Source organism: Euwallacea fornicatus, chromosome 33, assembly GCF_040115645.1.
Source record: "Euwallacea fornicatus isolate EFF26 chromosome 33, ASM4011564v1, whole genome shotgun sequence".
Taxonomy (NCBI): domain Eukaryota; kingdom Metazoa; phylum Arthropoda; class Insecta; order Coleoptera; family Curculionidae; genus Euwallacea; species Euwallacea fornicatus.
In genome coordinates, this window is record NC_089573.1 from 1,027,725 (window position 1) to 1,039,149 (window position 11,425).

At 37.7% G+C, this 11,425-nt stretch overlaps 1 protein-coding gene across 2 annotated transcripts in view; it reads left to right on the top strand.

Annotated features, from left to right (window-relative positions):
* LOC136348505 (atrial natriuretic peptide receptor 1-like) overlaps positions 1-11,425 on the top strand; it is a 34,556-nt gene that overhangs the window by 19,600 nt on the left and 3,531 nt on the right. Inside the window, exons 12-15 of one of the 2 annotated variants that reach the window (XM_066299395.1) lie at positions 897-1,089; positions 1,780-1,803; positions 2,862-3,201; positions 5,167-5,532. In XM_066299395.1, the coding sequence (XP_066155492.1) occupies positions 897-1,089; positions 1,780-1,803; positions 2,862-3,201; positions 5,167-5,532 (923 nt within the window). The remainder of the gene's footprint in view (positions 1-896; positions 1,090-1,779; positions 1,804-2,861; positions 3,202-5,166; positions 5,533-11,425) is intronic. The other variant, XM_066299397.1, reaches the window with a different exon arrangement.

An 11,425-nucleotide genomic window follows, 5' to 3' on the forward strand; every position in this document is an offset into this window, starting at 1 on the left:
TCTCGATGCAGATTCAGCTCAATTTTTGTTTATTTTTCGAACTGTGCTCCGAATTTAGTGACGACAAAGTTTGCCCTAATTAAACATATGTACATTTGAATATTGTAACTTCTTTAATTACCGCCATTGAGCGAGGAGTGAACCACTAAAAAAGTCCTGAGGGTCTATAAGATTACCAAGATTTATTAATAAGGACGATAACGTCCTGTATTTTTTAAACCTCCTGTATCTGGGATGTTCAAAATGTGCGTATCCATTACCGAATACGATCTGAATATGTAGTACATGCGCGTATTAACAGGGTCCTATTTCACTATCAGGGGTAGTATCGTGATTATACTCGGAGACATAGTGCTTTTAATATGCGCTTTCGTATTAGCCCTATGCTTAAAGGATTTCTTAAAATGCGTTTTCCTTCATGTGGCAAATTGGATAGATTTAAGTTTAGCTGAGCAGGAAACAATTTAGGTCAATTTTCTCGAAAAGTAAGACCCAGACAAACTTAGCACAAGAACACTTTTTAGTATTTAAAAGCTCAGCTTTGAAAGTTAGCAGCGTAAAAAATTAAAATCTTGGATAGAAAGAATGTTCACAAAGGAAAAGGCAAAGCGGACCCTTGAAGGAATTAAATAGCTACCGATAAACGGATCACGTACTCTTCACCCTGGACGGAGTTCTAACCCTTCTTGCCGATCCCTGTTGGACTTAACTTTTTAATTCTGGAAAAAAGTATGCCCTGACGGCGCTTCAGCAATTTTAATAAACACACAATCCAATTTTGATCCTTCCTTCTGCCTCGGTTTCACATTTGAAAATTCGTGTCAGATTTAATAAGCTCTAATTAGTTCGCGTTCCAAATCTGAAAGTTGAAACGGGCATTTTTTCATATTTTCCAGAAATCGTCGAGTTGGTTCGTAAAGGGCCTGACGCGAACAACGGATCTCCATTGAGGCCGACCATCTCCAGCGAGAACGTGAACGAACAAGTCGACGAAATAACATCCCTCATAGAAAAATGCTGGTCAGAGGATCCCCATGAACGACCCGATTTCGGCACCCTCAAAACCAAATTGCGACAGATGTGTCGAAAGTAAGTGCCTATTTTCTACCTTTTTCTTTTCTAGTTTTCCGTGCTTTTCCCGAGCCCCAAAACCGTTGGACTTCGCGATGTTTTAACTGAAAAGTCTTGGTAAGAAGTCTAATTAAGGACATTTCCATGAAAAGTCCATTGTTTGGAAACAAATATTAAAAAGTGACATATAGCACCTTATTTACTTACTTAACAAACTTTTCAGTTTAAGCTTTGAAATTCCGAAAAACACCTACTTATAAAATGTCTAAACTTAAAATAAAAACTCCTCAAAGACTAACAAAGGCTTTGCTCTCCGGAATGCCTTAACGGCGAAGGTTAGTTAAACATTAAAAAGGAATTTTTTCCGAGTATTTAACTTCTTTTAATCACCTGATTTAATAGTTTCGTCCAAATGCATATTCAACAACAATGGACGTAATAACAATAATAATCATGGAAAACGCAATTCGATGATGCGTCATTTCTGGAAGATATCACATTACCCTCGTAAATTACGGCAATTGCTTCTTTCAAATTTTCCATGCAATGCCATTTGGAAGGCAATAATTGAACGAAGATGTTCGTGTTTCTATATGGTTAGCTAAAAATAAGCTGCGTGTTGCCTGGACACCTAAATGGGTCAGCACTTTAGCTGCCCTCATTAAACTACGTTCTTAATTTCTCTATAAGGAGCATATAATTTTACAGCAAACCTTGGATATTTAGATCTGGGTGAGTATTTAAAACGAGTAGATTTTTCGAGTAAATTAGGAGTATTTTAGATTTCCTGCAGATTCTTCGAGCTTCCATTGTTGGCATGTTGCAATTTGTAAACTGGAAAAGTTCGAAATCGAAAACGTGTGTGGTTACTTTAAACAATTAGCTATCCGAGTCCAATAGGGACAATACAATTTTCATGCACCATAGAGCTTTTTCGTATCGACTTAAATGTGGAACTATGAATTAGCGACTCTCCATGAAATTGGGAAAATGTAAATTGTGCCTAATAGACGGTAGAGAGTGTCTTGCCTATACCATTGTCCATGTATGTCCAGCTGCTGTTCAAAAAAGAAGCCGGGGCATTCGTTCCCTAAGTAATCAGCATCCCTCTCCTGATTTTCTGCCATGAATTTTGGTAATGTACTTTTATCCGGGAATTTCTCCATATCGCTCATTAGTTTTTTATGGAGAAATCCAAAAAATGAAACTGTCGCAAAGCAAAAGAACGAACGTTGCGGAAAATGTTTATATCTAACTTCTTTCTCCAACCTTTTTTGAACATCAGTTAGATTACAATGCCTGGATCGATTTTAGGACGGGTCTTCGACCTCGCCCTCGAAACTGGAGACGATCGAGATTTTCATCTCCCTTATGTGAGAGAATCTTAGAGAAAAATAGCCAATTAACGTAGCCTAAAACGTACTAACTTTGTGAATTCTGCCTGAGCTTGCGAACTTCCTCATTAAGCCCGAAAGTATTTTTGTCATGAGAAATGTCGGGGTGTGCATCTTGCTTGCAATGTCTGACCCGTTTAGTTTACATATCGATTACACACTCCTGCAGTTGTAGTGGTCGTAATTGTGTGTCAGAGGAATGGCGGTACCTTTTTGAAGCTGAGAAACAAAAATTACTTAATTAGCTCTTTATTTCATATCTTTAGAGCGCTCCTTTATCTATTTTTTTTCGTTTGAAAAATTTAATCACTATCTGATTTGAGATTCAGAGAAACAATTTACCTCCTTGAGAGGAAAATTTAGTTAGAGCTTTAAAGTTTCCCTTTTTGTTTCCAGAGAAAATGACATGAACTTACTCGACAACTTGTTGACTCGCATGGAACAATATGCTAATAACTTGGAATCGTTAGTCCAAGACAGGACTAAAGATTACCTAGAGGAAAAGCGGAAATGTGAAGAGGTTCTCTATCAGCTTCTTCCAAAGAGCGTTGCCCAGCAACTTATTATGGGAGAATCGGTTACCGCCGAGGCATTCGACTCTGTAACAATATATTTCAGTGACATTGTGGGATTCACTGCCCTTTCTGCTGAAAGCACCCCTTTGCAAGTTGTGGACTTGCTCAATGATCTCTACGGACTTTTCGACTCTAGAGTCGAGCATTATGAAGTTTATAAGGTAAGCATCGTGAAACAGACAAATTCAAATATGCTAAAGTCGTTTTACGTGAAAGCGTAATTACCATTCAAAGAAAGTGGTATTAATTCGAATTAGTGAAATCTTGTCCCTCATCGCGGTAATATGGTTTTCTCCTACATTTTTCTGATCCCGGCCCCAATCACTTCAATATACACTGGCGAGCATAAAATTCGGGTCACTTCGAAATTTTCAAATATGAATGTATTGAAAGAGAAGTGATATTTTTCGCTGGCATACCGGCATTGCTTCATGAAATTTCGGATCATTGAGGAAATGTTTACGGTTCTGCATGGTTCTACCATGAAAAAAAAAATGAATGATAAAATACCTTCAATATCAAGATGTTACAGTACTTGGGTAATGGACACCTGTACAATACATCGGTTATTTGGGTACAGGATCGTGTTTTTTTCACCATTTACCCTGAACAAGGTTAAAGAACCTCAGAATCGATAAAGGCTATCCTTTTTTATTTTTTTGGAAGTTAGGAAGGCAAAAATTTCGAAAATACTAAAGCGACCCGAATTTTATGCTCGCCAGTGTATATGAATTTAGTATGGAAAAAAATACAGCATGTAGATATATAGAATATTGAAAAATTTGCTTTTGACTCTATTCCTCCAGACCTGCGTATGTTCAAACTTGAACAGGTGCATAAAGAGATGAATTCATTACATCAGGAAAGGGTTATTGACGTCGAGCACTTTATTTGTTTAGACGGGAGGGTCGTCCGAGATAATAAAGCGACCTTTAAAAAGAATATACGATATGTTTATCTTAAACACTCAAGCGACTCTAAAATCAATCCTCGATGGTAACAGACTTGTCCAAACACATCGGGGAGTTATCTCGCAACCGTTCAAAGACCGTTCTGGGCAAGCGCACTATTCATATTCAGTTGGAATTGGCACTTTGACCTGGGACACCCCGTGTATGTATGATAGATTGGAGAATAAAATTATCCTCTCCATTCTATCGCTGACCTAACACTAGTCTTCCCGTAGCTGTCGCTTTAGTCAAGAAGGTGTTTTAAGAATTAACGAAAAAATTTAACACAATCGCTGATACGGTTTCTTATCCCGACCGTAAGCAGACCATCGAAGTGCGTCCAGCGGTCCAAAAGACATGGCATCTTATAACTGACCAAAATGATACGTGCACTGATTTTTTTGTGCCTCTCTGTATAACAACCGCCACATTTCACGATGATTTTAATTTTATCTATTAAAAGCAATTTTGGATTGAGTAAAACAATGTGAAAGCACTATGAAACAATGATTTACCTATTGGTTCTACGCAGTGCGCGACTAAATCCAACAGCTCCTCTTCGTTAAAACTTTGAAATTAATTTTGATATAGACTTCAAACTTCGCGGTAAATGGAGGTTTCTAATGCGAGGTCGGACTCCAAATTGAGAATTATCAGACCCTCAACATCTCATAATTCTCAATGTTGAATTTTACGTTTCCGGGAGGTATCACTTTTCCTACATGAATTTTTTAAAATTAATTAATAATATCTATAGGCAATTTGATTTTGCTTTTAGAACTTTGAGAAAAGCCATCATTTAATATGCCCTTTTTGGTAAAGCTCTGTGAATGAGGTATTAACCGATGTTATTAGTGCGCGTATGTTGAAAATAGTGTTCGCCCGACCGCGACACTGCGGAAAAATTGAAAATTTTAATGTTCAGATTCATCAGTTAAACGATTTGGCATTGTATTGAAAAAATACTCAAAAACGGCACCATTCAGGGTGCTTAAAAGTCGCAAGTCGACCTTCAAGTCCAAATTGGTTTGGAGGTTAAACAAGGACGTGGGACTTACCTATCACAATTTAAGGAACAACATTCGATCACAAGCGATAGAATTCCATTTATTGCGTAAATTCACGATTAATTCCCGTCTTTGATATATCACCGAGGAAATTTATTTTTCCAAACAGGTGGAAACCATCGGAGATGCTTACATGGTGGTCTCAGGCCTTCCTGAGCGGAACGGACTTAAGCATGCTTTCGAAATTAGCCGATTAGCTTTAGATCTTCTGGGAGCCATCAAACAGTTTAAAATTCGTCACAGACCAGACTACCCATTACGGCTGCGCATTGGTTTGCACAGTGGTCCAGTCGTGGCGGGGGTGGTGGGGCACAAGATGCCCCGTTATTGCCTCTTCGGAGATACTGTCAACACTGCATCTAGGATGGAGCAAAACGGGCTACCTCTAAAAATACACCTTAGTGGGAACACCAAGAATATTTTGGATAAGGTTGGTCGCTTTGAAATCGAACTACGGGGAGACATTGAAATGAAGGTGAGGATTTTTCAGCGTCCTTGGGGGTTCTGATCCTGAGGCACTTTTATTGTCCATATAATACACGCGATATATGTTTCTCGCTATCGTCGTAAATTGTCATTTAATATTAGTAATCTGCATCGGTCCAGCTGAGCTAGCTAGTCCTATCGGTATTAGGGAGCGTGGTAGTAATAATCGAAAAGATAAATTTTCGTCCTGCTGGCAGGAAATGTAACCTTTTAGGGACACGAAATTAACTATGAAGTGTCACTTTTAATGCCTAGACAGTAGGAGGATCGTTGCATTGACCGGGCATTAAAAAGTTTTGCGGCCGTAAAAGTTATTTACTGCGTAAACAATAAAAGTCCAAAATTCCAAACGCACGTATGCAAGCAATGTTAGCAAATCAAATAAAAAATTGTTTAAATAGATGAGAAAGAACGAAAAAATTTATGTGTTTTAGCTTTAGCCTGCCACTTAGCATTCGACTCGGCTACAAATATTGCTGCGGCAGTAAATTTGCTATTTTCACCCTTGGTGAATCAAACAACTATCACTTCCCCGCAGTAAGAATTACACGATAAGATGTTTCTTATGCTTCGGTGGGCTAAAAAAAAAATTGAAATGGAACAACCGGGCTCGTCTTTACTGTTCGAAGTGATGATAAAGGATGACTACCAGAAGAAAAGTTTAACCTTATCTCCTAAACGTAATTGGGACATAATTAACGTTTCCAATATAATCAGATAATCGATATATCAGCGACGGGGTTCGGCACGCATACTAGAATCTGTTAATTTCCCGGCTTTATGAAGCTTATGAAATTGGCAACTGCGCCAAATTTATAATTACAAACGCTTAATTAAAATCTTTGTTTGATTTCTGCCTTAGTTGCTTATCTAGGTGAAATCCTTTTATGTATTAATTAACAAGAGATCTCAATGTACCAATGGTAGTTTGTCAGTTAATTTATCGCTCGCGAAGGTAGTGAAAGTTTCTCATTATCTTATCAGGAAAGTATCACACCAGCTTTGTTTGACTTTTGATATTGCGATATCGATGGCGTTAAATATTTACCAAAACATCGTTTTATTGTTCTAATTCATGTTACACAGTTTAAAGCCGCAACAGGCTGTGATAATGAACTGTCACGTTTATCACTAAGTAACAGAAATTCAGCGTCTGATTAAACTAAAGTTCGGTTCGCTGACGAACTACTAGCGTCGAACAAAGCTTCACTTCCCTCTTGAAAACCGACTTGAAACCCTTCAATGGATTCATCCATCGCGGCCAATCATTTCGTTCCTTTTCAACTTAAATGACCAACTAGCCACGTTTTAATTAATAGTTTTTTTTTTTTTATTTAACTTATTTTAAGTCAGTTTAAGTGTGTACATGCATCGATCTGACGTGTTAAAATGTATGTAAACGCGTTACTCTTTCGAACTGACTTAATTTTTAAATTTTTTAAAATTTCTTCAAAATCAATTCTAAATTTCGATATATTTGCGTTTTAACTCATTCAGTACCGGACGTCGAATCACTATTGGGGTAGACCTTTACGATGATTTTTTGAACCACCCACATATCAGGACCCATCTGGTACATTCATACGGGGCATAATATATTGAGCCAGGGCAGACGTCACGATGAGTCACAACGTGCGCATTCACTTCAACATTCGCCCCGAATAAGCCGCACCGTACACCCACCTGGTAAATTTAGTGATGAGTACGTCACTCCTAACAGAACCGAACTTTTGTGCGCTTACATAATGCACCGTATATATTAATTTTTTTAATTTTCTGCACTCGTTCGTGTGAAGTTTTGAGATAAACATCATCCATCAAGCTCATTTTTACGAGCTAAAAACAAGCGCCTCGTCCACATTTTTTCTTTATTTCTTTTTCGTTAAGTAATGTATCAGAAAAAAAGCACCAGCTGCCATTATCGCGAGAATTATCTTAATCCTCATTTCTTAGGCATTAAGCATCATTCGGCATACAAAAATATTTATGGGGTGAAGCATGACGAGCCTTAGTGATATCCCTTAATCTTTAAACCTCATTCTTTATTCTCGTGGATAATCTGAATAAGCCGACGGAAGCGAGAAGTGCGGAAACGCAGTGAATATAACGAACGCTTCTGGCGTTCTGATTTTGTTTGGCTGATCTCGTTGAAGGGCGCGCTGTGCGTTCGGTCCGCTCAAGCTAAAGGCGACTCCAAGCCGAACGCGCCGCGCTAACCCGAGCTGCGCCGCGTTTCGAAATGCCCCGCTGAACTACGCAGAGAGGCGCAGAGAGGCGCTGACTAGCGAGAGATTTTTTACAGCAAAAAATTGATTGTGTGCTTTGCTCCAATGGGCGCGTGCGCGCGCGCGCCCTTTTCTAACTAAAACGAACGGTCGCTGAACTCAGAACCGTACAGACGGTACATCTATTTACGATTACGTTCAAAACTAATGCGCACGAACGAACATTTTTCTTCGATGTACCGACCGTCTGCTCGTGTGCAAAATCATGGAATTTGGCTTACTTCGACGCAAATTGCCATTCGAATCTAACGCGCCGCGACGCGCACAGCAGATTTTAACAGCGCGGCGCAGCGCGACGCGATCGGTCGGGAACCGCCTTAAAATACTCAAGTGAATGCGCACTACGCAGCAAAAGCAAAACGTATGTTGAGATGCAAGCAGGCAAATGAACACGAGTAAATGGATGTTCGAGGTGTTTGCGCCATCCGCTGCGTTCTCGCACTTCTCCCCTTTCACCCTACATTTGCTTTAGTCAGTTTGTTCAATGAAAAGATAGTTGCAGATCTTTTTCCTAATATGCAGAAATGTTCATCGCAACTGTGTAATGGAATAGGTTAGCTATATATCACAAATTTGCAGCGCACGTGTTTTTGTTAATTTCCACAGATTCACTTTTTGGTTAATCTTATTACTTAATCTTACTTATCACGCTTTTGCTCATACACTTAGATTAATTTATAGAGAACGTGCCATGGAGTATTCCGAAATTCAACACAGTTACAAATATTCTGGTATTTGGTTCCAACATTCTCAATATACTTAAGACTCTGTGATGTCCGGACTGATGTTATCTCCCCAATTACTGGTTTATTGTGATCTTGATCTTCCTCCCGGTGATCAATATGAACCGAAGAAAGGCAGAAGCGACAATGGCATCGTCATCTCCGTAGGTATTTGAAAATGGCAATATTGTCATCAGCACGCACAAATTCATAGATGTCATTTCGGAAGCACAGAAAATTGTCTAGAAAATTATTATTATTATCTTCTTGTTGAATTTTCTTAGCCATCCATGGTCTGAATCAAAATTGTTCTCCACATTTACTTGAAAATTGTATCCTGGAGCCCTTTGACGCACTATGTGAAGGAAATTGATGGCATCCCATACCGAAGCTTTCTCGGCCATTATCCAAACAAATTTATCATTTTCGAAACAGAGAGTCTTCGATAATCAAAAATGGATAACAACCGGATATATAGGCTGTAACTTGGCGTTTGTATCTAGTAGCACGAATGCTAACCTAATGAAGTCCAACTTTGTTACATTTAGGTAAACACGGCAGGTATTCACAAACGATATGATTTTTCGGATTAGCCGAGCCAGTTAAACATCCATTTCTCCAATCCATTTGCTAAAATCGGGTATTGTATGTCATCTTAATGGATTTATAACTTACTGGAACTCTAGAACGTTCTTAAAATATCGAGGAATTCAAAATTTTTGCATATTCCGTAATGTCCTTTTTTTGTTACCGTTTGCTACTATGCGCATAGTACTTCTTTCTGTGAAGAACTTGCCATCGTCACGCTTCTCTTTTTGGAATTTTAAGATTTGAACAGGTGTGAATATATAGAATAACTCGTTTTAGCATCATTGAACATGTCTTCATCCTTGAATTCTCTTCTAGTTATTGGCCCTTTGTTCGGCAGCCAGTCTTTTACGACATCCAATCAACCGTCCAATCTAACATCCTCTGAGGATTTCTTCAGTGGTTATATTATGCTTTTTTTCAAATCGTTGGGCACAATTTCTATTAAATTTAGGCCATTCACTTTTCAGCAACTTGTTTCTATACTCTTCTGTCCTCGTTTCGAATATGGCATCACTGATGGTTCCATCTTTATGTTTTTACCGCGAAAACCATATTAAAAATCCCTTATTGGTTGCAGTATTCAGAAATAAAAAAAAAAAAGTACGTTCATATTTTGATTTTCTTTAAAAAAATTGATTTTTTTCGCTTTTTTTCCAGATTGGACAAACTTTAAATTAAAATGTAAAATTTTTAGACATTTGCTATTGAAATATGGGGACACCTCATTCATTTGGAGGAAGTCTAAAGATTTCAAGTGATTCTCACTGTTGACTTCCTTAATCTCATTTCTGAACACACGTGCTTTGTTTCGCATCTCGCCTGACGATATCATGTTTACTGCTCAAAGTAGGAGATTTGTTTACGAGTTTTCTTTGATACAGCACTATCAACAGCAATACTTGTATATGCTAAACTCACAAGCCAAGATAATCTCTTTATACCTGTAAGGACTTTGGAAAATCCCCTACGTATTGTGTCAACCACGGACTTGAAATTGATACAATCAAAAATTTTTGCTTTAAGGTTCATTTTATGTGAAGTTCGTCATAAATGGGTTCGTTATTTGAGAAAAATCTAAGAAAAAATAGAAAAGGAGGTGTGGGCAAGGGCTAATTTTTTTAAAGTAAAAAAAGAATTTTTTGCAAAAACTCAGTTTTTCGATCTTATTTTAAATTTATCTTATGATTAAAGATTGAATAACCCGAAAAATGCGATATTTTCCTGTTTTCAATATATGTATAAAAGTGACTTATACATGAGATGCACTGCACCTACATAAAACATTTACGTGTAACCCATCTCTTCGCATCGATTGCAATGAATTTGTACTCAGATAACATCTACAGACGTTCCTTATTGTAAATCATCATTACCATTTTCAATGAGCATTTACACCATAGATCGGTGTTCAAAATTGTTCAATATTCCCTTGGTATAAAATGTTTATCTGTAAAATAATCTCAGTTGCCTTACCACATCTTGGAGTATTGCTTGGGAGATTTTTCATCCTCTCAAAAGTCCAATAGCGATTAACTTGGACCACCTCCTTCGCTGATATCGGTTAAAGTTGTATCCATTTTTCTAGTTTCTTTCCATTAAAAACATGCTATGTGAACTGTTACTCCACTGGCTTTGATCACAACAAACTACATTTTTCAAGTGACTTTATTATTCATGAAATGGGGGAATGATCTTACCTGAAGCAAGTTTATAGCGGTTTTATTGAAAATCAAACCATTGCATTGCCGAACCGCGCTCTCAAAGCCATGTAATATTAAACGGGAAATAATAAAAGTTTGGTGGCTCTCGTAGGAAGAAATTGCATTTATGTATTATGAAATTCAATGGAGAGAGTCTTGCGTTCAGAGGTTCTGTACACTTAGAGGACACAGTAAAGGTACTTAGTCAGCTAACGAATATTCCATACATATTAAAAGATAGGCTCTTCCCGATGAGAAAACACTCTACAGGGATTTCGTAAACTATACGAGGTACGAAGTTAAACGGTTAAGTTAGAGAAAAATTGCGTCTTTCTGTGTTCTGGAAAATCGTGCTTTCAAATTTGAAAAATTCCGAATGGATCCGATCTTATTTGGGAAAAACCGATTTTTCGCTATTCCTTTTTCACTGTTTTCGAATTTTATCTCAAAAAATATGCTAAAATAAATTTGCCACTTTTTTCATCTAAAAGATGGCGTTTTTAGATTTTCGACCCTGTATCTCGTTTCTTTGAAATCATGCTCGATTTTTTTTTTTTAAATAATTAATGAATTCCATTTTACGC